The 26,458-nt window shown below is 48.7% G+C and overlaps 2 protein-coding genes across 5 annotated transcripts; both read left to right on the top strand.

Annotated features, from left to right (window-relative positions):
- Positions 1-782: 782 nt before the first annotated feature.
- Ing4 (inhibitor of growth family member 4) lies at positions 783-10,344 on the top strand. Of its 4 annotated transcripts, none has more exons than XM_051155373.1 (8): positions 783-922; positions 5,198-5,269; positions 8,466-8,632; positions 8,811-8,925; positions 9,085-9,193; positions 9,405-9,552; positions 9,774-9,835; positions 9,953-10,344. In XM_051155373.1, the coding sequence occupies exons 1-8, from the start codon at positions 886-888 to the stop codon at positions 9,990-9,992; spliced, it is 750 nt and encodes a 249-aa protein (XP_051011330.1). In that variant the 5' UTR covers positions 783-885; the 3' UTR covers positions 9,993-10,344. The 4 variants fall into 4 exon arrangements, with proteins under 4 accessions (XP_051011330.1, XP_051011331.1, XP_051011332.1 ...); XM_051155374.1 differs by having other exon boundaries at positions 9,088-9,193; XM_051155375.1 differs by having other exon boundaries at positions 8,811-8,916.
- A 1,127-nt stretch (positions 10,345-11,471) lies between these two features.
- Positions 11,472-25,453, top strand: Acrbp (acrosin binding protein). Its single transcript, XM_051155377.1, has 10 exons — positions 11,472-11,765; positions 12,090-12,308; positions 12,475-12,569; positions 13,047-13,161; positions 14,843-15,323; positions 15,991-16,123; positions 23,337-23,516; positions 23,759-23,926; positions 24,770-24,853; positions 25,304-25,453. The coding sequence occupies exons 1-10, from the start codon at positions 11,723-11,725 to the stop codon at positions 25,424-25,426; spliced, it is 1,641 nt and encodes a 546-aa protein (XP_051011334.1). The 5' UTR covers positions 11,472-11,722; the 3' UTR covers positions 25,427-25,453.
- Positions 25,454-26,458: the final 1,005 nt, after the last annotated feature.

Below are 26,458 nucleotides of genomic sequence, written 5' to 3' on the forward strand. Positions count from 1 at the left end.
GTCTATCATAAACTTTGATGACCCAGTTCTGATTATGTTAGCATCATACTTGAGTTCAAAAACCACCACCACCAAAAAAACATGGGGTCTCCCGTGGTGCACTCCTTTCATCTCCCACACTTGCGAGGCAGAGGCAGTTGGGTCTCTTTGAGTTCGAGGACAGCCAGGGCTACATAAAAGAAACCCTGTGGAGCCGGGCATGGTGGCGCACGCCTTTAATCCCAGCACTCGGGAGGCAGAGGCAGGCGGATTGCTGTGAGTTCGAGGCCAGCCTGGTCTACAAAGTGAGTCTAGGACAGCCAAGGCTACACAGAGAAACCCTGTCTCAAAAGAGCAAAAAACAAAAAAGAAACCCTGTGATTTACAAGACTGCGTGAACAGAGATGCAAAGGGTTAAGTTTTGCAAAGCCTGACAACTTATTAAAAAAAGCATCGGCCTCGGATACTATTCAGCTTCAGCTGGATGGTGACCAAACTCATAATATGCAAAACAGCTGGGTTCCTTACTTGTTGAAAGCGGGTATTTACAGAATATAATTCTAGACAGAACAATTTTCCCCCATTTACCAAACGTTTCTGTTTTGGAGGGAAAAAAGTTTGCTAGAGAATGCAAAATGGCGACTTCGCGGGACGTCAGAGTCGTCTCAGTAACAAACTGGAGAGTAATTAAGGGCGGAAGCAAGCTGAAGCAGCTTCGCTGTGGGCGACCGTGACTAACCCTTCAAAAACGTTCAAAGTCGGGCGGATGTGTCTGAGGGTGATAAATTAGTAAGGGCGGAAGTTTCTTTCAGGTACGGAAAGGCTCTAATCCAAGAATGGTTCCAGCGTCTGTCTTGTTTGAGTCACTTCCGGGGCGGAGCGGAAGTTGCTTTGTTTTGCTTCAAGATGGCTGCTGGGATGTATTTGGAACATTATCTGGACAGTAAGAGCCGACTGGAGAAGGGGATCATGGGTCATAGAGTGGTGTGCAGGGTCCCGGTTAACAGAATCTATGGCCGCGAGGTCTTGGTGGCCTAAAGCTCACAGTTGGGAAAGGATTCCGTGGGAGGATTTATTCAAGGATGAAGTAGGAGGGGGCGGGGCAGTGGAAATAGAGACCTCGCTCTTGTAGAGGAGGGAAGGGCTGCCCCGTGGGATCAGGGCTGTGTTTTGAAGGGATAGAGGAGGCAGGAAAGGTATTTGCTGACTCTGTAGATTTTTCTCTCCTCTGTTGTGCAGGTACTTACCCCTCACTGCCATTTGGAGCAGCTGCAAATAGTTCATCTATTTTCGTTTTAGCACTTATGTCTCAAAAGTGGTTTCTCATGAAGCTGGGTAGATGGAATGGAGCGATAAACTGGAACGCTTTACTTCATGAACCAAATCCAGTCCTCATAAAATGAAGTGTTTATGTGTCGAGAGACTGGCAAGTGAGAAATACGCTGGAGGTAGATTAGACAGTTTTATATGCCAGAATAAACTTAAACTAGAGTGTTGGTTTTAATAGAGGAAAGTAATCAAATAATGGTATCAATCCAAGTCAGAAATGCAGACCTGGTCTTAGAGAAGGACAGAAAATTTTAGATCTTATACATGTCAAGAAGCCGGGTGCGGTGGCACATGCCTGTAATTCCAGCAGTGGGGAGGTAGTGGCAGGTGGATCATTGTGAGTTCAAGGCCAGCCTCATGTACAAAGTGAGTTCAGGACAGCCAAGGCTACACAGAGAAACCCTGTCTCAAAAAAAAATATATATATATATTGAGCAAGAAGGGAAATCTAAGGTGAATTCTTTTGCTTGGAAAATAAACTATACCATTACTAGCTTGGAGACTCAGGTGTAGTAGCAATATATTTCATCTTTGCCTTAGAAATAGGCATAAGGCTGGGCAGTGGTGGCTCGCCTTTAATCCCAGCACTCAGGGAGGCAGAGGTAGTTGCAGTTAGGTCTTTTGAGTTCGAGGCCAGTCTGATCTACAGAGTTAGTCCAGGACAGCCAAGGCTACACAGAAAATTCCTGTCTGGAAAAACAAACAAATAAAGAGACTAGGCATAAAATCTGTAACAGATTATTCAGGGAAAAGTGAGTGGGAAAGTAAAAAAGACAATGATCTCAAGAAAAAAACATGTAAAGGACAAGGCTTCAGTGTTGAAGTTACCAAAAGGTCTATGATTTAGTGTTCACAATACTAGGAAGAAGCTGCTTGAAAGAGACAATAGTACCAACTGCTGCAGACTTTTTTGTTTGCTTGTTTGTTTTTGGGTTTTTTTTGTTTGTTTTTTGTTTTGTTTTGGTTTTTCGAGACAGGGTTTCTCTGTATAGCCTTGGCCATCCTGGACTCACTTTGTAGACCAGGCTGGCCCCGAACTCACAGTGATCCGCCTGCCTCTGCCTCCCGAGTGCTGGGATTAAAGGCGTGCGCCACCACAGCCCAGCTCCAGACTTTTCTTTAGAGTAGGGCGGAAGATGAGTCATTTGCTTTGGTAATCTGTTGGTAACTCTAGTGACGTGGTGTTGGCAGACTTGAGAAGTTCAAATAGCAGAAGCACCTTTTTTGTTTTGTGACTAATGTAGCCCGAGTTGACCTCAAACTTGATACATAGCTGAGGATGACCTTGAACTCCGAAATCTTTTTCTGTCTCTCCAGTGCTGTGATTATAAGCATGTGGCACAGTGCCTGGTTTAGTAGAAACTTTTTTTAAAGTTTGAGTTGAGTTGAGTTTAATCCCAGCACTTGGGAGGCAGAGGCAGGCAGATCGCTGTGAGTTCGAGGCCAGCCCGGTCTACAAAAACTAGTCCAGGACAGTCAAGGCTACACAGAGAAACCCTGTCTCAAAAAAAAATTTTTTTTGAGGAGGTGACAGTAGAGCAGTTGCCTAGCAGGGGCAAGACCCTGGGCCTGAGGTTAAGTCTTCACCAGCAAAAGGATAAAAATGAGGTTAAGGTGTGGAAAGAGACTCTATGTGGAAGCTTAACTAATAATGTGTTTATTCAAGTATTTACTGGATACTTTCTGTATACAAGGCAATTCTAAACATGGGGGAAATTTAAAATGATAGACATGTACCTATCCTGGGAAAGGTTAGGAAGACAGACATGGGGTAACTATATTAATTGTTTAGTTGGGGTTGGGTAAATACTGAAAATATTAGCTAGTTCACCTTGCCAGCCTGTCTATATAAAACAGTTGTCAGAGTCTGGGAAAGTCGGGTTCTGAGCTGACCTTTGAAGAATGAGCAGAAATCGAGTAGGAGAGCAGGGAAAGTGTGAGTGATCCGAGGAAGACAGAAGTCCTGGCAAGTGTGATCAGAGCTGAGGAAGCTGGAAGATGGCCTGGCTGTGTGAGCTGACAAGGAAGGAAGAGCAGTAGGTGACTGGAAAGCTACGGTGTGCATGAGGATCACTAAAGGAACCAGGACGGAAGTGGGGGCAGAAGCTGAAAATAAAGGGAAAGCTAGTTTCTAGAATAAGGTCACCAAAGCAGAAGAGGAATGGAGTGGTTGCACAGAGAGGTTAGTTGAGTCTTTGCCGGGCAAGGCGGCGCACACCTGTAATCCCAGCACTCAGGGAGGCAGAGGCAGACAGATCACTGAGTTTGAGGCCAGCCTAGTCTACAAAGGTAGTCCAGGTAGCTGAGGCTACACAGAAAAACCCTGTCTCCAAAAAACGAAAAGAAAAAGAGAGGTGAGTCTTCTCTTTTGAGAAAGGGTGGATGAGTCCTGTCACAGATAAATCCATCCTTTCAGAGCCAGGGCTGTAGTTCAGAGGATGATGCCTAGCTAGCATTCAGAAGACCCTTGGTTTGATCCCCAACACTGCATACACCTGACATATTGACACAGGATTATTAGGTCTCAACACTTGGCAGGTAGATTGAGAAGGATCAGAAATTCATTGGTCATCCTTGGCTACAAAGCAAGTTTGAGGCCAGCCTGGGCTACAGAGACCCTGAAAAAGAAAAAAACAAAAACAAAAGAAACGAAAACCTCCAGTGTCAAATGAGGGAAAACTGAACTACTACTGTTGAAGGTTGAATTGCACTTTCTTAGAAAAAGATTTTTAGCCAGGTGTGGTGGTGCACACCTTTAATCCCAGCAGTTGGAGGTGGGGGGCAGAGGCAGGCAGATTGCTGTGAGTTCGAGGCCAGCCTGGTCTACAAAGTGAGTCCAGGACAGCCAAGGCTATACAGAGAAACCCTGTCTCGAAAAACAAAAACAAACAAAAAGGATTTTTAAAATAATTTCTAATTGTACGTCTATGGGGTGGTGTCTGTGTGTGTGTTTGCGTGGGTGCAGGTCCCCTTGCAACTCAGAAGCAGTGTATTTCCACAAGAGCTGGAGTTAAAGCCACTTGTTAGCCACTTAACATGGGCACTGAGAACCAAACTCTAGTCCTCTGGAAGAGCAGCCAGTGCTCCTATTGAGCATTTCTCCAGCCCCTGCACTTTATTTTTGTCTATTTATCTGGTTTTTGTTTTGTTTGCCTTTAGAAAAAAATTTATTATGTATATAGTATTCTGCCTGCATGTACACCTGTATGCCAGAAGAGGGCACCAGATCTCATTATAGATGGTTGTGAGCCACCATGTGGTTGCTGGAATTGAACTAAAGACTTCAACAGTCAGTGCTCTTAACCTCTGAGCCATGTCTCCAGCCCTTGTTTTACCTTTTAAAACAATATCTTATGAAACCCAGCTGGCTTCAAATTACCTATGTGGCTGAGGCTGCCTTGAGTTCCTAGTTCCCCTGCCTCCTCCTGTTGTTTCCAGCTTGAACTTTTTTATTTTTATTTTTTTAATTTCACAAAATGTTTATTATTACTTTGCCAGGACCATCTGAAGCCTCTCTAAAACTTAATGGTTCTCACGTCATTTCCCAGCTGCTTGAGGTCCTAGAAGAAAATAGTTCACAAGAGTTTGTTCCTAGTGCCAGTTTAGGGAAAGATACAAAGGGATGGTGTTTGAATGCCTGCTGTGGCCAGCTTACCTCTGCTTAAACTTTTTTTAAAAAAGCACCTGTAGGGTTAGGGATACAAGGCAGAGGGAGCATATTTGCCTAGCATACTCAAAGCCATGGATTCCATCCCCAGCATCACAAAAATAATAAATAATAAATAATAAATAAAAATAAGTTAGTTAAAATACAGGCAGTAGCCAGCTGATGGTAAAGCACGTGCCGAGACTTCTGTATAGCCCAGTAACTAATCCCTTCTCTTCCCAGGTATTGAAAACCTCCCGTTTGAATTACAGAGAAACTTTCAGTTGATGAGGGACCTAGACCAAAGGACAGAGGGTACGTACAGAATAACAGGCTCTTGTTGGCCATTTGTTTTTGTACTTTCTGTTACCACACCATCTGTTTTAATCTGGAGGACCAGCTGATGTTGGGGTGTTTGCATGTGTATGCATGTTTTACCTATATGTATATCTGTGTATCATGTGTGTGCCTGGTGCACAGAGAGATCAGAGGACAGTATCAGCTCTCCTGGAACTGGAGTTAAAGATGGTTAGGAGCCACTGTGTGGGTGCTAGGATCCAAGACCAGGTCCTCTGCAAGAACAGGAAGTGCTCTTAACCACTGGGCCGTCTCTCCAGCCTGACTTTCACAGACTTTTTAAAAGATAATAGTGGGCCAGGTGGTGGCGCACACCTTTAATCCCAGCACTCGGGAGGCAGAGGCAGGTGGATCTCTGTAATTTCGAGGACAGCTTGGTCTACAAAGTGAGTCCAGGACAGCCAAGGCTACTGAGATAAACTCTGTCTCGACTTTTCCACATGGAATGGAACCTTGAGAGGATGCCTTAAGAATCCAGAGGTGCTGAGCCGCTCGGTGGGTAAAGGTGTTTGCTGCCAAGCCTGACGACCTGAGTTTGATTCCCAGGAGTAGACGAAGAGAACTTCCTGGAAGTTGGTCCTCTGACCGCCACCTTTGAACTGTTTTACACATTCATCCACCCACATGCAAAGTATGCACAAAATAGATAAGCAAAGATTCAGTCATGGTACGGTTTTTGTACCTTAGTCAAGAACTCATAGACATTTCTACTGTTTCTGTTTGTTGCCTTTGTGTGAAAACCTCAAATTATACCTCACTGCATTGTTTATGTTATCACAGAATACACGGGGCTTTAGACTAGTTCTTGTAGTTGCCAGTAATTTTGCTGATTAACTCTCAAGAAGAAAGGAGGGGGGCTGGAGAGATAGCTCAGAGGTTAAGAGCACCACCTGCTCTTCCAGAGGTCCTGAATTCAATTCCCAGCAACCACATGGTGGCTCACAACCATCTATAATGTAATCTGATACCCTCTTCTGCAGATAAAGCACTCATATGCAATAAATAAAATAAATAAATCTTTAAAAAAAAAAGAAGAAAGGAGGGCTGGGCCTGGTCACAAAGGTAGGTAGGTCTTTGTAAGTTTGAGTTCCAGACCAGCAAGGGCTACATAATAAAACTGCAACGTTTGAAAAACAAACAAATAAAAAACCCTAAGCTCATTCTCGGGTGCATATCCTAGTTTGCAGTCTGCTTGGGCTGTGTGAGACTTTTTCTCAAGCAAACAGAAAAGCTAACCAATAATAAAAGCAAAAGAAAGAAAACAAAAACATCAGGAGCGCCATATTGTATTCCTGAACTCACAGTTGCATCATGTGCCATCTCAGTCCTGGACGCGCAGCTGAGTTGTCCACCCAGAGTTCTCCACTTGAAGCCTGAGGAAGGCTGCATTGACTGCTCGGGTTGGTCTGCTCCAGATTTAAGGTTCATGTTGAAGGTGTTTCCCATACCCACTGAAGACCTGTCAGTCTTTCATGCCATTCTATGTAGCCATGTTCAAAGACATAACAGGCTGGGATACGTGAAGCCATGTCTTAAGTTGCTTTGGCTACGTGTCTTCATGAACATGATTATCACCTAACACCCTGGACATCTGCCTCTGACAACTGCCTGCCGGATGGTTAGAATCAGCTGGATTTCTTGATTCTATGTGCAGAGACCAGCTGGAGATTGTGGGATTGAATACCTCCCCACTTCTAAAGGCCTGGGATACCATAGGAAATGGCATAGCATGTTCCCAATGCTCCCATCACCTGTGTTACAATCTCCCCTCCTTCCATTGACATTTGTAGAAGCCCTACCTAATGCTAGGGGGTAGACCCCTTCAAGCCTGTGTTGTGGGACGTCATCACCCGCTCTCTAGTGGTGATGTATTTGAGCAGTATCTAACATGAGCAAACAGAAGGGAAAATGACAATTGTAAGCAAGTTACAACCAATGAGCAAAGTAAGATGAGCAAGCTGGATCTGGTGGCTCACACCTGTAATCCCAACATTCAGAAGGCCGAGGCAGGAGGATTTGCTTCTGTTTGAGGTCAGCCTGACCTACATAGTAAGTTCTAAGACATCTTGAGCTACAGAGTCAAGAGTTGGTATTCAAAAAAAACAGAAGAAAGTAGGGTGGACAGTACGGATGCAGAAGCAGCATTCCTTGAAGGAATTAGGACCTAATGTTAAAATTTCAGGTTGGGCAGTGGTGGCACACGTCTTTAATCCCAGTGCTTGGAAGGCAGAGGCAGGTGGATTGCTGCAAGTTGGAGGCCAGCCTGGTCTACAGAGAGAGTACAGGACAGCCAAGGCTACACAGAGAAACTGTCTCTAATAATAATTCAGATCCAGCTTTCTGGTGGCTTAGGCAGAAGTATTAAATTCAAGGCCAGCCTGGGCAGGACCCTATCTCAAAATAAGAGAGAGAAACCTGGAGGCCAGAGCACCAGTGAGTGACACAGCCTGGTTTGCAGCACTCAGGGCAGGGCTCTTTGGAAGTGCTGTTAGGCCAAGAAACAAGGTGGCCTTTGGGACCAGACTCATGAGGCAAGCAGCAAGCAAGCCCTGCAAAGAAGCATCTTAAGAGTCATCAGAAATGTACTTCATGCCAGGCAATGGTGGCACACGCCTTTAATCCCAGCACTCAGGAGGCAGAGGCAGGTGGATCTTTGTGAGTTTGAGGCCAGCCTGGTCTATAAAGCGAGTTCAGGACAGGCAAGGCTATACAGAGAAACCCTGTCTTGAAAAGCAAACGAAAAGAAATGTACTTCATGGTAATGTGTCCTACAGAGAATCCCACAATGTCCTTGTGGTAAGTTTCATTTCCAGCTCTGGCAGCCATGTTTTCTGCACCTTGAAGACACTTTAAGACAGTCTCAGCAGGCACCGTGGCCCAGGCTTATAATCCCAGTACTAGGGAATCCAAGGCAGGATGATATTCCAAGTTCAAGGCCAGCCTGAGCTACGTCCTGACACTGTTTCAAAGCAAACCCAAAAAAAGGGCCAAATAATTTCAATATGTTGCATTTCTTGAATACAAAGCCCAATACCTGTGAAGGTTCAGTACATTTCAGTTGGAAGGTTTTGATGGCCTATGGAACAAGAAGAAGAAGTGTGTTTCACCTGGCCACCAGGGGCCATTGTGACCCAGGCCTCTGTCTCTGTTGTAGACCTGAAGGCTGAAATTGACAAGTTGGCCACTGAATACATGAGTAGCGCCCGCAGCCTGAGCTCCGAGGAGAAACTGGCCCTTCTCAGACAGATCCAGGAGGCCTATGGCAAGTGCAAGGAGTTTGGTGACGACAAGGTGCAGCTTGCCATGCAGACCTATGAGATGGTATGGCCCTGTCCGAGCCTTCCCACCCGGCTCCCAGCTAACCCTCCGGGTCCTAGAGCCCTCCTGCTGCTGCTGTGGTGGGATCTGTTTGGGGTCTGGGAGATCCACCAGTCCACCTCTGCTGCTTGCTCTCGTCAGAGCCAGCCTTGTACCTCTCCCTTCCTCCTGTCCCCCACAGGTGGACAAACACATTCGGCGGCTGGACACAGACCTGGCCCGTTTTGAGGCTGATCTGAAGGAGAAGCAGATCGAGTCAAGTGATTATGACAGCTCTTCCAGCAAAGGCAAAAAGAGTGAGGAGGGGGGTGGGGCTGTGCGATGCGGGCAAGGATTCCAAGGGAGAAGAAAGAGGCCAACTCCAGCTCTGAGGGCGCAACACTGCCTGGAACAGGAGCAAGGAGGACTTAACCTATCTCTTTGTCTCTGCCTTCCGGCTTACCCTTTCTTCCTAGAAGGCCGGACCCAAAAGGAGAAAAAAGCTGCCCGAGCCCGTTCCAAAGGGAAGAACTCAGACGAAGAGGCCCCCAAGGCTGCCCAGAAGAAGTTAAAACTTGTGCGCACGTGAGTCTATCAGGGCACCCACCTCCCAGCCAGCACTGCCTCTTGCCACTTCCCCTGTCTTCTGTGCCAGCAACTCTCTCTGTCACTTTGGTGTCTGCTGGAAGGAGACGCTGCCACAGATCATTTTCCTCACCGTGATCTTCTGCCACCTCAGAGCTCAGGTTGTAGCTTCCCTTCCTGCGATGACATTTGTCTTCCTCTTGGCATGCAGAAGCCCTGATTATGGGATGCCCTCAGTGACCTTTGGCAGTGTCCACCCCTCTGATGTGTTGGATATGCCTGTGGATCCCAACGAACCCACATATTGCCTTTGTCACCAGGTCTCCTATGGAGAGATGATCGGCTGTGACAACCCAGATGTGAGAACTGTTTGCCTCAGGATTGGGGGAGGAGCTCTGAGGGGCCTACGAGGAGGAGGAGGGACTGCAGAAGGGGATGCTAGCTGGACTGGCTTGTCTTGGGACTTCGGGAAGTTTCCAAGGCTGGACTAGAGGGACTCCTCTCAGGAAACTACAGGTGGTCCTCTTTCTCTCCACCCTACTCAGATCCCTGCCTGTTGTGTTCCATCTTCCTTTTCCAGTGTTCCATCGAGTGGTTCCACTTTGCCTGTGTGGGGCTGACAACCAAGCCTCGAGGGAAATGGTAAGTGACAGAGCTGTGCCAAGAGCTGCAGGGACTGTCCCAAAGCTGAGGATGGAGGAGAGCACACAGGCTTCACTTACTTTTCGCTTGCCCTGCTTCTTCTATGCCGGTTTTTAGGTTTTGCCCACGCTGCTCCCAAGAACGGAAGAAGAAATAGGTTTCCTTGGATTCCGACACAGATTTCTTCTGAATCCCCCTGACCTGGGCTAGTGGACAGAGAGGAATGCCCCCGCTGGGGACTGGGGGTCCAGGGAGATACCGACAGTGCAGTACCGTCATCCCTTCTCCTTTCCCCCACTCCTGGTGCTGAGGCTGCAGCCAAACCCCAGTAGGGAGGGTGCCACAGCCACTGATGGTATGTGCTCTCCTTCCGCCCTGTCCTTCAGAGGAAGTAGTCCCGCTCACTGACCTTTCGCCTCTGTGGTGAGGCTGGTGCTGTATTTCAGAGGGAGGGCCCTTGTCATTCCCTTTGCTTTGTATTTAAGGACTGGGGCAGTGGAGTAGGGCGCTCTCCCAGTCCCCCAGCCCCCCTCCCCCGCCGGGAGCTAGGTAGGAGAAACTGTCCTCTCCATTCTCTCCTTTTCCTGTGGTGAGGGGTCTAGATCATTTGGGCTCTAGCCTAGTTGAGTAGTTACCCCTTCCTCCGCGGCCTGGGGGTTTATCCTGACTTTGAATGGGAGAGGGGCTAGGTGGAACACAGGGAACTCCCATGTAAAAGGAGTTGGGGTAGGTGAATAAAAGCTATCCATGCTAGCCTGCTGTGTTTATTGTAGAGACTGTTTCCTTTTATGTGCTAAGCATCCTTTTTGCATCCTCTGAATTGGATGAGAGGCAGCAGGATGGCTTGCCAGAGGTAGGACAAGGCACGAGACCCAGAATGGTACTTGTCCTCCTGGAGGGGCGCCCTGCATCGGGGACTCAGAACTTTGTAATGGTGCGGCTGCTGTCCTCGAAACCTCTTTCACCTAATTCCAATAAATCATGTCTTTGCTTTACATGTGTGTGCTGTGAATAGTATTAGCTTGATTTCTTCTTCTAAAAGCAAAATAGAGCCTTCAATCCCAGTACTTGGGAGGCAGAGGCAAGCTGATCTCCTTGAGTTTGAAGCTAGCCTGGCCTACAAAGAGAATTCCAGGACAGCCAGGGCTGCACATCGAAAAACCCTGTCTTGAAACACAAAAACAAAAACAAAACAAAAAGCAAACGAGATATAAGACAGATATTTTCTTCCCATCCCCCAGCGAACTGTGTTGGTCACCTCCCTCTTAGAAACAGTATCTCTTGGACCACTGAGCCGTCTTTACATGTGTGCCAACCCTGGCCGACCCGCCCTCCTTTTAATTAGCTGTGTCCACCCTGGCTCCTCCTCATCCCTGCCTTTATTTCAGACATTTTTGCTCTGCTGCCCATAGTGCTGCTTATACTCAACAGCTAGGTCTCCACGCAGACGGGTAGTTGCTTTACTAAGCCCATGTTCTTTATGGGGTGATAGTACACACCTCCTGGGTCTGGGGTTAAGTGGCAGGAAGTAGTACATAGACAGAGCTTGGGTTATAGCTCTGCAGTAGGAGAAGCGAGGCTCTAGGCTCATTTCCCGGCGGCGCAAAAATAAATCCAAAGGAAGTATTACCGAGCGACAGAGGGCCTACTCTGTTGAAGAAGGATTGGAGGGTCTGCTGTAGCCTGTGGCTTCTGACTTCGGTCCAAGGCAACCGGCGCATCACACTTGAGTTCACCTCGTGGCCTGGCCTGGCCCCGCCCTCACCTGTGTGACGTAGCAGCCACGCCTCCTGCCTCCTTGGTAGCAGCCCCGAGAGCCACGCTCTCAGAGGCTTAGCCCGTTGGAGGTCGCTTTGGTGTGAAAACGCGGGTGGATCTACCCGGGCCATGATGAAACTAGCTGCTAGCTTCCTTCTGCTGCTTCTGGAAGGTGAGAGGCTAGACTTGGCCTTTTGGAGGCTGCCCTGGTCTGAAAATGTGGGTGGATCTTACCTGGAACTTCCTTATGCTCCCAAAGGGCTTGAGGGTCCCCGCCTCCTGAGAGCTCTTTTTATGGGTTCTGAGACAGCTGTCTCAGGTGGTCGAGTTGGACCAGTTCCCGGCGTGGGAGAGGTTGGACTTTTATCTCTTGTCCCTAGAAGCCTCCCGCTCAGTTCTTAGTTCATGGAGGCGGGGGTCTTCTCCTAGTCTGGGTGTGACCACTGGGCACTGAGTGCGTTCGGGTTAAGGTCTTATCCTATCCCCCTGCCTGCAGTGTGGCTCCCGCCTGTAACACCTCTTCCAGCTGAGGATTTAACTTCGGCCTCCACTCCAGGCAGCCCTCTCTCACCCTCTGAATATGAACGCTTCTTTGCCCTGCTGACCCCAACCTGGAAGGCAGAGACCACCTGCCGCCTTCGGGCAACCCACGGCTGCCGGAACCCCACGCTTGTCCAGTTGGACCAATATGAAAACCACGGATTGGTACCAGATGGTGAGAGCCAGAGGTCACGTAGGCTCAGGACAAAAGCTTGGCGCTCATATGGGAGTCAGGGGGAAGTAGAGCTGGCAGCTCACCCCACAATCTATTCTCTTGGAGACCTTGACTGAGCCCTGGCTTTCCTGTAACCACCCTCTCCGTGGGGCCTGTCCTTCCCCAGGTGCTGTCTGCTCTGACCTCCCATATGCTTCCTGGTTTGAGTCCTTCTGCCAGTTTGCACAGTACCGTTGTTCCAACCACGTCTACTATGCCAAGGTGAGAGAGGTTGGGTCTGGTGGTCCAGGGCCAAGGTAAAGTGGTGGGAGTGGGAAGTTGAGGAAGGGCTCCAGAAGGCCATGCCTAGTTGATGCTCCCTGTCAGTTTGCCAAGGTAAGCACAGTCTTAACCTCAGGCACTCATACTGTCTGAACAACCCTTGTTACTGTGGGTAAAGGAATACGGAGTACAAGAGGGGTGGAAAGACCAAGCCACTGTGCCCTTCCATTGTTTTCAAAGGCTCTGTGCTTTTTATCCTTCAAGTCAGCCAGAAGAGAGTGAAGGCAGGCCCGTAGCCTAACACACAAATGCCCTTACTTAGAATTAGAAGCTCCCAAGAGGAACTACATTCCTTCTTCATCCCTGCCCAGGAGTTTGGAGAGCTATGACTTGCCTGGAAGGGAACTGAGGCATCTGCTAGGGCAGGAGTGGCTGCTCTTTGGAAAGGGCATTCCCTTTTCCCTTCTTTTCTTGCAGAGGGTCCGGTGCTCCCAGCCAGTCGCCATCCTATCCCCCAACACTTTCAAGGAGGTTGAGTCCTCAGCAGCAGTTCCTCCCACGACCATGACCTCCTCGGCATCCCGGGCCATAGGTGAGAGCCCTCACATGACCCTTCACAACAGTCCTTAACTCCAGTCCTGGAAGATCCGGCGCCCTCTTCTGGCCTCCACAGGCAGTGCATGAATGGTGCACTGACATAGATTCAGGCAAAACACCTATTCACATAAAAGAAAACCTCCCTCCCTCCCTTCCTCCCCCCTCCCTCTCTCTCTCTCTTTCTCTCTCTCTCACTCGCTCTCTCCCTCCCCCCTGGGACATCCCTCTTCTTTCTCTTCCCATGCTTCTACAATAAATCTCATACCATGTTAAAAAAAAGGAAAACAAAAGAAAAGCCCTCTGAGCCTTTTGTAAATTAATATCTTCACCTTAGAGAGTATTTGGAACGGGAGTATAGCTCAATGGTAGAGCATATACTTAGCATGCGCGAGGCTCTGGGTTTGGTTCCTAGGGTCCCCTTATTCAAATAGAAGGAAATATTTGCCAGTTCCTTAGAGGACATGGTGTTCTCCAGGTGAGGTGGATAAAAGGCAACATTTGCTCTAGGAGTTAGGGAGCAAGCACACTTGTAAGGCAAGTGGAAGGGTGACACATTCATTAAGGGGGTTGTCCTTTCACTCTGCTATATTAGTTTACTGGTTGTGTGTACATAACCATGAAGTGCTAGCTGGCCTCACTATGTAGAACTCACAAAGATCTGCTTCTCTCTCCAGAATGCTGGGATTAAAGGCATGTACCCCTATGCCCAGCTTAGACCACCTTATAGTTTGAGACTGGCTCTTTCAAGAAGCTTGGAGCTGGGGCTAGAGAGACGGTGCAGCAGTTAAGAGCTCTGGATGTTCTTCCTGTTCAGTTCCCAGCACCCACTTGGCAGCTCACAGCTGTCTATAATCCCAGCGCCAGGAACTCCAGTGCCCTCACACAAACATGAGGCAAAACACTAATGCACATACAATAAGTAAAGATAAACAAATCATAAAAAAGATAAACACATTAAAAAAGAAAAACTCTGGGCTGGAGAGATGGCTCAGCGGTTGGGAGCACTGACTAACTGTTCTTCCTGAGGACCCGGGTTCAATTCCCAGTACCCACATGGCAGTTCATAACTGTCTGTAACTCCAAAAGCTGACACCCACAGACATACATGCAGGCAAAGCACCAATGCACATAAAATAAAAATAAAGAAATTATTAAAAAGAAAACCTCAGAGTTGCTGAGCATGCTGTACATGCTTTTGGGCCTAGCACATGGGAAGCCAAGGGAACTCAGTGAATTCCAGACTACATAGCGAGACCTTGTCTCAAAAAATATATATATAACAATAATTAATAGGAAGAAAGCTGAGTCTCACTGGCAAGCCAGTAAGTCCTCAGCATTCTCCTGTCTTTACCTTCTCAGCACTGAGATTAGAAGCACATGCTGCCATACCCAGATTTTATGTTGATTTTAATGGCTGAACTCAGGTCTCCACACTTGGCAAGCACATTACCAACTGAGCTGTCTCCCCAGCCCCGATCTCATGCAGTTCCCGCCTCAAACTTAGTATGTAGCTGAGAGGGTTGGACTTTTGCTGGTCCTCCTGCCTCCACCTCCCAGCTCCTGAGGGTCCAGTCCTGAACCGTCACCCTGCATATAGAAACATGGTTTCTTCGGAAGAAGGAAGTCTGATGCTTTCTTTCTCTTCTCTTTCCTGGTCTCTCCTAAACCTGCTGCAGCCACCGAACACCAGGCCTTCCAGTCTTGGCCCGAAAGGCTCAACAACAACGTGGAAGAGTTGCTGCAGTCGTCCCTGTCCCTGGGAGGCAAGGAGCAACAGAGCAGCCAGAAGCTGGGACGGGGTCAGCACAAGCACGAGCAAGAGAGCAAGCAAGATGAAGAACAGGAGCAAGAAGAGCAGGAAGAGGAGGAAGAGGAGGAGGAGGAAGAAGAGGAGGAAGAGGAGGAAGCAAAGCAGGAAGAGGGGCAAGGGACAGAGGAGGGGCTGCAGTCCGTGTCCAGCCTGCAGTCAGACTCTGAGCCCAAGTTGCAATCTGAGTCCCTGTCTTCCAACCCCTCCTCCTTTACCCCCCGGGTCCGGGAAGTGGACTCTGCTCCGCTGATGATGGAGAATATCCAGGAGCTCATTCGCTCAGCCCAACAGATGGACAAAATGAACGAACTATACGATGATTCCTGGAGAAGCCAAAGCACCGGCAGGTACAGGAAATTGTGACTTCCTCATGGGCCCTGCCATCCCGGCTGCCTTCTTTGGAAATGCAAAACCCACTTACCAGCTTGGGTCTCCAGACCCACTCAGACCTGCTGAGGCTTCAGGCACAGCTAGCAATGGCGGGCCCCTCCTGTTCTGTGCCCATCCTTGTTTTAAGTCCCACCCTGGGTTCTGGTCTTATCTCTGGTCTTGATTAGCACTAAAGCCTTCAGAAAGTTATTGCTCCGTTTTGTTGTTGTTGTTCTTTAATATTTATTTTATTTTTACTTAGGTGTGTGTGTGTATACATGTGTGCAGGTGTCTGAGTAGGCCAGAAGAGGGCGTCGTATCCCCTGGGACTACAGTAAATGAGTGGTTCTGAGCTGCATGAGTGGGTCCTGGGGACCAAACTTGGGTCTTCTGGAAGAGCAGCAAGTGCTCTTAACCACTGGGCCATCTCTCCGGCCACTGTCTCTCCATTTTGGACTTCAGTTCCTCATTTGTAAAAAGTAGGCAGTTGGTCCAAGGTCCTCTCAGGCCCAGGATGGAGGGCCTCTTGTAGGCGTGCTCAATGCGTATGGCCAAGAGAGGCTCTGAGCGGAGGGGAAGCGGAAGGTGTGGCTCTCGGCCGCGCCCTCTAGCCCATCCCCACTAGCCTGTACTGTCTTCTTGCAGCCTCCTGCAGCTGCCCCACACGGAGACCCTGATGGTGCTATGCTACTCCATTATGGAGAATACCTGCACCATGACTCCCACAGCCAAGGCCTGGAGCTACATGGAGGAGGAGATCCTTGGCTTCGGGGATTCGGTATGTCCACCATGCTATTTAATGGATACATGCCACTGGACATCCCATGGGCCTGGAACTGTGTGAGCCATGGGTGAGGGGGCTGGGCAAGGAGAGCATGAGACACCGTTGAGGAGAGTCCTTGGAAGGACACCTCCAGCCTACTGCAGAGGAAGGCTCACGGCCTAGTCTGGAATGGGTCCTTCAACTCTTCAAGTTGAGTTGTTAGGCTGTGAGCCATCCCCTTGAGGCCCGCTCAGCACCTTCAGTACCTAGCTGTGCCTTAGACTCACTCAGCCCTCTTTCTTTCCAGAAGGTTCGTAGAGCCGCTTCCTGTTGAGCAGGTGGTGCAGACTGTAGTCCCAGCTCCTTAGGAGGCTGAAGCAAAGGAGTCTCGGGTTCACTCTGTGGAACGGGCAGCAGAACGAGCTCAGCTTAGATCCAGACTCAAGACTTTGACAAAGTAAACAGAGGGTTGAGGATGAAGCCAGTGGTAGAACAGTTGCCTAGCACTCAGAAGACCCTAGATTCAATCCCCAGTACCCAAAACCAATGTATGACAGAAACCGTTTGTATTGGGGCTCTCTTGAAAGACGGAACTGACAGTGGATTTATATCACAGGGGGATTCATTAGCTTTACTTACATGGTAACAGTCTACGTAGTCCAACAGTGGCTGCCTCACACTGGAGAGGTTGCTAAATCTGGGAGGCTGGATGCCCCCAAGCAGTCCCAACTGGCCCCAAAGGATTGCAGATTCCTGGATTGCTGCTGGGCTTCAGCCTGCACTGGAAGCCGGAAGAAGCTGGTAATAGTGCCAGTAAGGGATGCAGACAGCAAGAGCGAAGGCAAGCAGACGAAAAGCAAGGCTTCCCCCTTCCTCTTCCCTTTTCATCTGGGGAGATGCTGCCCACGCTTAGGGTCAGTCTCCCCTTCAAACATCTGGTGAAGAAAATCCCTCACAGGGGTTCCCAGTGCCTTGTTTATAGTTGGTTTGAAATCCAGTCACGTTGACAACCAAGATTAACCGCCAGAAACTCACAGCTTGTCAACCGACAGCCGCTCTCTATGTCATGCTTAATGGCAAGACTGTAATTCTGCCTACATGTGATAACAACTACTCCATATATAACTAAACACGTTATTTAAAAATGGGTGTCAAAATCCCTTGAGGCTTTTTAGAGTCCCATAATTTACATATAATAATATATTTATGCAAAGTACATATTGACGTGTGATAATATATAACACTGATTACCTCAGTGGCTGTTACATGATAAGTAGAGGAAAGAAAACACAAATATCTGCTTAATATCTGTGTGAATACACACACACACACACACACACACACACACACACGTTCTTAACAAAATAGGACAGGAACTCTCATGTCAGTTACAATCCTTACTTCTGTGACTGGTCCCATGGCCTTAGCTGGTATTTATAACTACCTTCTTGTATTAGTCACCCTGTAATTCCTCTCCTCAGGAAGCAGCTCCTCGGAAGGCCTCGGGGCTTTCCCTGGAGGGGTAATCCATTCCTCTATCCCAGAAGGGTCTGGACCCTTTCTCGTCCTGCCTGGACTGGGTGGTTGTACTTTCCCATTGTCCTTCTTAATCCCAGGGCATAGTAACACCAAGAGATGCCTTAAAGCAGCACTTCTCAACCTGTGGGTCTTGACTCCTCCGGGGGGGGGGGGGGGTCACATATCAGATACTTACGCTATGATTCGTAACTGACAAAACTACAGTTATGAACTAGTGGTGTCCCTAACCCTAACCCTTGTGGTTGGGGTCACCACAACATGAGGAACTCTGTTAAAGGGTCGCAGCATTAGGAAGGGTGAGAGCCACTGCCCTAAAGGAGCTCCTACACTCCAGCCATAACCTTAACTCCATTGTGAAGGAGGAATCCAGTTGGGATGTTTATTGTGACTACTGACAGGAGTGCTCTCCCTCATGGAGCCCAAACTTCTAGGCTAAGCAAAACATGAAGTCCAAGAGGCAGGAAGGAAAAACTGTTCCTAGTGGGTCACTAGAGGTCCCATCCTGTTGTTTTTAAAATAACCAATGCAATCTAACAATTGTTTATTATCTGGCCTAAATTATTATTACTTCAGTATACCCACCAGCAATCAAACAAGACACAGACACCTGTCATATTTTAAAATAGCCTGAGTTAACCTGGGGCAGGGCAGACATTAATCCCCTAAACTACTTCCCATAGTGGGGCAGGTATAGGATACCTTCCCCAATCCCATGTCATCTGTTTCTAATAATTTCTATTAAGCTACCTCCCATCCATATCCCAAATACTTGCTAATGTTCTTCATTTGGGCCAAATCTCCATCCACGCTGGCCATGTGCTTCTCTTCCATCTTACCTATGGTAGCCTTCTTCTCTCTTTCCTCCTCGGGTCTCCCTGTCTTTCTTCTCCTTCCCAGGATCCTCTCAGTCCCTCTCTAAGCTGGGGAACCTTAGCCACACTGATCTCAGTTGCCTTGCCCAGGTGGGATGGCTTTTTATTAATTACCATCAAAATATATGCGACCATTCCCCACTCCAGGTCCCTGGACCATGAATCCTGGCTATAGGAGGAATAGTACTGTGTATTGGAGGTCGATTCAGAGCATATACAGTCTTCTGGAAAGCACTGCTCCAGCCCTCTAGGCTACTCCCATCTGGTTGGCCCTGTAACTATCTTTAAAAAGCCAAATCCAAGGGGGCCGAGGAGATGGCTTAGTGGTTAAGAGCACTGAGTGCTCTCCCAAAGGACCTGGGTTCAATTCCCAGCACCTGCACCCACATGGCAGCTCCAAACCATCTATAACTCCAATACCTGACACCCTCACACAGATAAACATGCAATCAAAACACACACACACACACACACACACACACACACACACACACACACACGCACACATACACACACAAGCCAAATCCAGGGCTGGAGTGATCGCTCAAGGTTGAGTACTGGTTGCTTCCAAAGGACCTAGGTTTAATTCTAAACCCCAATGTGGTGGTTCACACCATCTGTAACTCTAGTTCCAGGGCGGGATCTGACACTCTTCTTGCTTCCAAGAGCACCAGGCACTCAGGTAATGAACAGACATGCATGCACACAGAACATCCATCTACATGAAACAATTTTAAAGATAAAAAGTTTATGCCACCGTTCCATTGAGCCAGCTGTTTCAGGATGGCAGGGAACATGGTAAGACCAGTGAATTCTGTGAGCATAGGCAAACTGGCCACTTAATTGCTGTGTGGAATACCATGATGGTGGATAAGGCATTCTGCAAGTCTGAGCACAATAATTTTAGCAGAACCGTTATGTACAAGAAAGGAAAGCCCATAAGTTGTTCAAATAAGGAAAACACACTACTTTCCACAATGCCACCTGCCATGAGGTCGCAGCTGTCACCCAGGGGACTGGTACCATAATCAGTACCAGAATTCTCTAGATGAACAGACCCAAGAATGACCATAGTAAAGGGGATTTATTAGATAGGGTGACATGATACCGCCTGGGTAAGCCAGCAATGGCTGTCTCACACTAGAGAAGCCCCGGGGCTGGATGGCTCAACAGTCTCAGTCAGGTACTGAAGCATGGAGGGTCCTTAGAGAGCAGCTGGTCTTCAGTCGATGTGGGGAATCCCAAAGTAGGTTCTAATATCAGGGAAGGCAGGCACCAGATTAGATGGACCTGCCAGCAAGAGTGAAAGCAAGCAGGCAAAAAGCAAAGCTTCCTTCTTCCATCTCCCTTTTATCTGGGCTGCCATCCTGCATTTAGGGTGGGTCTTCCCACTTCAGATAATCTGGCCAAGGAAGTCCCTCCCAGGAATGCCCAGCAGCTCGCCTTTTAGTTGATTCTGGAGCTAGCCAGGTTGACAATCAAGACTAGCATCACAGCATCTCAGGGGATCTGTAAAGATTCCAGTTTCAGCATTTCTTCCAACTTAGCAAGTCCATTCCCAGAAAGATGTACTGTTTGTTTGTTTGTTTGTTTGTTCGAGACAGGGTTTCTCTGCATAGCCCTGGCTGTCCTGCAACTTACTCTGTAGATCAGGCTGGCCTTGAACTCGCAGAGATCCACCTGCATCTTCCCCCCCACTTCTGAGATTAAAGGTGTGCTCCACCACCTCCCAATGAAAGATACACTCTTAAGTGTTTCTCAGTTGTCATTGTCTGAGCCACGGTCTCTGTTGCACAGGCTGCTGTGGAGCTCCTGGGCACAAGTGGTCCTCTCTCAATATTGGTAGTTGGGTATACAGGTGCACACGACCCCACACAGTTCCTTGCTTTTGAAACAGTATAATTTAGCAAACAACCATGGGGCACCAATCTACCATGTATTCATCTGTTTCGTTTCTTTTCTTTCTTCTTTTTTTTTGTTTTTTTGTTTTTTTGGTTTGGTTTGGTTTGGTTTTTTTTTGTTTTGTTTTGTTTTGTTTTGTTTTTTTGAGACAGGGTCTCTCTGTGTTAGCCTTGGCTGTCTTGGACTCACTTTGTAGACCAGGCTGGCCTGGAACTCACAACAATTTGCCTGCCTCTGCCTCCCGAGTGCTGAGATTAAAGGCGTGTGCCACCATGGCCCGGCTTCATCTGTTTCTTTAACAAACACTGACTGGGCACCAACTGCCTGATAGGCACTTGAGATGATGCTAACGGTATATTCGATGCTTGCTTTCTTGGAAACTAGTTGAGGAGAAAGAAAAGAAAAAGCAAGGCTAGGGTGTGCTCAATCCGAGGCACTCAGATTTGGTACCTGATGTTAGAAGCAGCAGAGCTGAGCCTTGTGAGGAGATGACCACTGTGATGGAGGAAAGGAGAGAGTTCCGAGAACTCTCTCCATGATTGCAATGACCAGAGAATGAATGCTCTTAGCGAAACTCAAGTTTAAACTGAGACCTGAAAGGACTTAAGGCAGAAGAAGGGCCCCACTTGGAGGTTCTTGGTAGAGAGACTAGTATACACAAAGGTTCCGTGACTGGAAGAACCGGAAGTTCGTGAAGGGGCTTGAGCCTGATGCAGGAGCTTGACGCTGAGTCGGCAGCATTATATATGAAAGGGTGTGGCAGACAGACGTTTTTTAGAAACATGTAAGTTCAGAGGTCACAGAGACTCAGGGTGGCATGCTTGCATAAGGGAACAGAGTCCATTTTTTAATGAGAGCGTAGTAGCAGAAGACAGAGTGAAAAAGATAAGGCACCAGTATGGAAAGCCCTGGTGCCTTCCGAGGCATTTAATGCTGCAGGAAAGGGAACACTGACGAAGGTTGCGGGGCCGGGGCTATGCTCTTGTCCCCCGCTGCCTGCCGCTCGCTGCAGGGTAAGCAAGGGCTGAAAAGCAGCCCATGCCCTGTTTCAGGCTGCACTTTGGGTGAGCGTGGGATCCCCTGAACGTGCATTTGGCCAGATCTTTCTGATTGTGCTTCGGACGACTGGCACTCAGCCAGGAGATGGGGAACTCCACTCTGTGGAAGAGCTTACAAGGGCTGGTGGTGGGTTTGGAACTAGGCACTGGATAGAGAATGGGTCTGAGAGATAGAAAGACCCGGATCCATGGCCAATTTTGCACAATGATCTTTAGCCACATGGAGGGAGCCTCACTTTCTGAGTAAGTGCTGATACTACATGTCAGTACTTACGGGATTAGCTGTGCTTCTTTGGTGTTTTCTGTCTTGACACAGTGTCTCACTACATAAGATCAGGCTAGCCTGGAACTCAGATCCACTCGCCAATGCCTCCGGGGTGCCAGGATTAAAGACAGACTCCACCACCCCTGGCTGGGGGTTTATTTGTTTATTTTGGTTTTTAGGAATGGATTTCTGGGGCTGGAGAGATGGCTCGGAGGTTAAGAGCACTGTCTTGTTCTTCCAGAGGTCTTGAGTTAACCGGGCGTGGTGGCACATGCCTTTAATCCTAGCACTCGGAAGGCAGAGGCACATGGATCTCTCTGATTTCCAGGCCAGCCTGGTCTACAAAGCAAGTCCAGGACAGCCAGCCAGGACTACAAAAGAAACCCTATCTCGAAAAACAAAACAAAACAAAAATAAAAAAATAAAAAATAAAAATAAAACAAAACAGAGGTCCTGAGTTCAAATGCCAGCAACCACATGATGGCTCACAACCATCTATAATGACATCTGGTGCCCCCCCTTCTGGCAAGCAGGTGTACATGCAGGCAGAACACTGTATACATAATAAATAAATAAATAAATCTTAAAAGGGGCTGGAGAGGTGGCTCAGAGGTTAAGAGCACTGACTGCTCTTCCAAAGGTCATGAGTTCAATTCCCAGCAACCACATGGTGGCTCACAATCATCTCTTCTGGCCTGCAGGCAGAATGCTGTATACATAATAAATAAATAAATTAAAAAAAAATAAATCTTAAGAAAAAAAAAAAAGCACTTGGGAGGCAGAGGCAGGCGGATTGCTGTGAGTTGAAGACCAGCCTGGTCTACAAAGTGAGTCTAGGACAGGCAAGGCTAGACAGAGAAATCCTGTCTCAAAAAAAAAAAAAAAAAAAAAGCACTTGGGAGGCAGAGGCAGGTGGATCGCTATGAGTTCGAGGCCAGCCTGGTTTACAAAGCGAGTCCAGGACAGCCAAGGGTACACAAAGAAACTTTGTCTTGAAAAACCAAAAATAAAATAAAATAAATAATAATGGACTTGTGTGGCCCAAGCTGGCCTGGAACTTGAGAATTTTGGACTTCTGATCATCCTGCCTTCCAACTGGGTAAATCCCTGACTGCTTATTGTTTTTCTAGGTAGTGCCTTGCCAGGTACCTCAGGCAGGTCTCGGTTTTATGACGCCCTTGCCTCTGCTGGTCCACACTGTCCTATCTGCAAATATGAGCACTGCTGTTAATGGAGTCGAGAGAATTAATCCCTTTGGGGGTTGCTTAAGCTAGGATGATTACCTTCGCCCAAGTTAGGCATCTAACACGGCAAGGAGAATTTAGAGCTTGCAGAAGAACTCATAGCTCATAATAAAGATGTGGGTGCTGTCTACGGATGAAGATTACCTAGGAGCTGAAAAGCCACAACAGAGCTGAGAGAAGGTCCCTGAAGGCTTCTTAGAAAGAATGGGGAAGAAAGCCTCACAAAAGGCTGTAGGGCAAAAAAAAAAAAACCGTCAGCCAGCGTGCTGTATCTGGAGGTCTGATGCAAGAGAAAGAGCAGCCCCTCCCCCACCCAGACTCAGCCTCTCACTCAAACTCCTGTCCCAGGTCTGTGACAATCTTGGACGTCGACACACAGCTGCCTGTCCCCTCTGTGCATTCTGCTCCCTGAAGCTGGAGCAGTGCCATACTGAGGGCAACATACTGCGACAGCGGTGTGACGCGTCGCACAAGATACCCTTCATCAGCCCCTTGCTCTCGGCCCAGAGCATATCCACCGGCAACCAGGTACCTCAGCTGGGACGCCTGTGACCAGAAGTGCTGAGGGGCAGCTGGGCATGGTGGCGCACGCCCAGCACTCGGGAGGCAGAGGCAGGTGGATCGCTGTGAGTTCTAGGCCAGCCTGGTCTACACAGCGAGTCCAGGTCAGCCAAGGCTACACAAAGAAACCCTGTCTCAAAAATCCAAAAAAAAGTGGAGGGGCCTGGGGGTGGAGTGGCCCGTGCCTCTCACATGTCTCCTTTCCATAGGCAAGGTTCCCAGAAAAAGGCCGCTTTGCTGGGCTGGATATGTATGGAGGACTCAGTTCAGACTTCTGGTGTAACCGGCTCGCCAAGAAAGGCTGTGAAGATGACCGGGTCTCCAACTGGCTCAAGGCTGAGTTTCTTAGCTTCCAGGATGGGGATCTCCCCACAAAGGTCAGAGCCTCCGCAGGCACCCCCAGTTCTTTCTAGGTACTTCTTCTGGATAAGCCTGGGCTTGGGGATCCTGGCCCTGAGACTCCATCATCCTTGGTGGCCTCTCCTGCCATTCTTCCACAGAGCACTACACACCCTCCCCTCCCCCACCCCCAGTAAAGCAGATGACATTCAACACAGCAGTAGGAATGCTGCCCAGTGAGACAGCTCCAACCTGGGGAGCAAGAGATGGAGATGGAGGGTTATGGCTGCGGCCCTGGCGGTCACTGCCCACGCCACACCGCAGTTATGCTCACTGCTACAGTGGAAGCCTAGATAATGCCCAGCCCTGTGGAACCTGCCTCCCTAGCTCTGCCTGAAGCCCTCTCCCCATCTTGTCCAGTGCTTTCCCACATTAGTAATATCAATATCTGTGTATGTGTTTATATCTGTGTACATGTATTTGTTTGTATCTGTGAGTTTGTGTCTGTGTATGTGTATTTGCATGTGTGTGTGTCTGTGTGTGTGTCTATGTGTATCTGTGTGGTGCCAGGGATGGTACCAAGGGCCTATATGTGCTAAGCAAGCCCTTGGCCGCTCATGTGCTGCCTCCTTACCCACCTCCCTCTGCATCTGCAGTAAGCTGACCAATAGGGCAGACAACTCCTGGTTCTCACCAGGGACCCAAGACTGAAGGTAGGAGAAAGCAAGAGGAAGCACATTGGGGTGCATCCCAGCTATGTAAGGCTTGCTTCTGTATGGCCCTGTCCCATCCAGGGCAGGCCATCACTAGCCTTAATCTAGAGACCAGTGTCCTGTCAGGATTTTGATGCTCTGCCACTCTCCTTGGCTCTCCTGGTATAGATTTGTGACACAGACTATGTCCAGTACCCGAACTACTGTTCCTTCAAAAGCCAACAATGCCTGATGAAAAACCAGAACCGAAAGGTGAGACCCCACCCAGCCCTCACCCTCCGACCAGCTCCGTAGTGCCCCTGGGAAGGTCTGTTCCGTGCCCTTCTCTTCCAGAAGCCAGGGTGTGGGAACAGTTCCCTGTCAGCATCTCTGAGGCAGAGGCTCCACACAGCCTCCTCTTTTTCCTAGCCTAAGAGTGAGCCAGGCCCTCTCGGTGCAGGCATGAGCAGGGCAGGCTCAGACAGATAGGGAGGGGTGGGCCCTGAGGACCCAGAGGGAGAACCTCAGCTGGCCCGAAAACTGGACTCTGAGCTTCAGTCTGGCCACCCAGGCAGCCTAGATAGAGTAAAGTACTTCCTCTCGGAGGCTAGTCCTCCATCTGAAAGGAGCTTGGCTTATTGAAACCCCATCCACATTCCTTTCTGCCCCCTGGTTCTGCCACCCCCTCACCCCCACAGTCCTGTATCTGCCATCCTTCCCTAGGTGTCTCGCGTCAGATGTATGTTGAATGAGAATTACAACGTGCTGAGCCCGGCTAAAAGCGAGGAGATTATACTTCGCTGGAACCAAGAGTTCAGCACTTTGGCTCTAGGACGGTTTGGATGAACCGGGGTGCGTGCTGTCCCCACCCCAGCCCTGTCTTTCCACTGTCTCCACCGCTCTTACACTACACCTGCTGGGTGGCTTCCAAGATCTCTTATCTGGCTCCTACTCAAATTTTCTTTGGGTTGGGACAGCAGTCCGGGGTGGAGGGGGTCCATGATGGAAGCTCCATGTGCCTTGAAGATGCCTCCAAATAAAATGTTGATCTTCAGCCCATTTGCTCTGTTTAGCAGGATATCCCTGTGCTCCTCAGCACTGCCACCTCCCTCCCTAGGAATCGACCTCCAGGCTGCCAGTGTCAGAGCTCCGCCTGCAACACTGAGGAAAACATCCCCACAGCAGGCCTGAGAGGTCACGGAGTTGCACTGAGAGGGCTGTGGCTGGGGTCCTCGACGGGTTGGAAGGACCTTGAGGGCATGAGGACCTTCATCTCTGAAGCTCTGGGATTTTCACAGCCAAAGCCTCAAGATTGTGTCAACCCCAGAAAGTGTGACGTAGCTTACACTTCCCTCTCTTAGGAGGGAGGAAACTAAAAAAAAAAAAAAAAAAAAAAAAACTGCATCCTGGAGCCCAGAAGTCCCTGACAATGGCTGCTTTGTCAGATGGTCTCAATGATGAAGCACCTTGAAGTGTCACTGTGGCGCCGGCCTTGAGTAATTTGGATGCTCACAAAACAGTAGTACAGCTGGGGAAACTGCAGTGTCTTCTGGAGGCTAACTGTTATTAACAGCATTTTAACTAAAACAAAACAGTAGTGGGGGAAGGGGTGGCTCACTTGGTAGCATGCTTGCCCCAGCATGGACAGGGCCCTGGATTCAATCAGGCGTGGTGGCGCATGCCTTTAATCCCAGCACGCAAAGGAAGTGGAGACTCGAGGATAGAGTTGGGGTCATCTTTGGCTGTATATTTTGAAGTCGACTTGGGCTATATGAGACCCTGACTCTAAAAGAAGGGGGTAGTTTGAGGGGGTGTGTCAGAGAGATTGCTTAGCAAATAAAAGCGTTTGATGAGTGGGCCTAGTGGCTTAAGTTGAAA

This window comes from Acomys russatus, chromosome 13 (genome assembly GCF_903995435.1).
Source record: "Acomys russatus chromosome 13, mAcoRus1.1, whole genome shotgun sequence".
In the NCBI taxonomy this organism is placed as follows: Eukaryota; Metazoa; Chordata; class Mammalia; order Rodentia; family Muridae; genus Acomys; species Acomys russatus.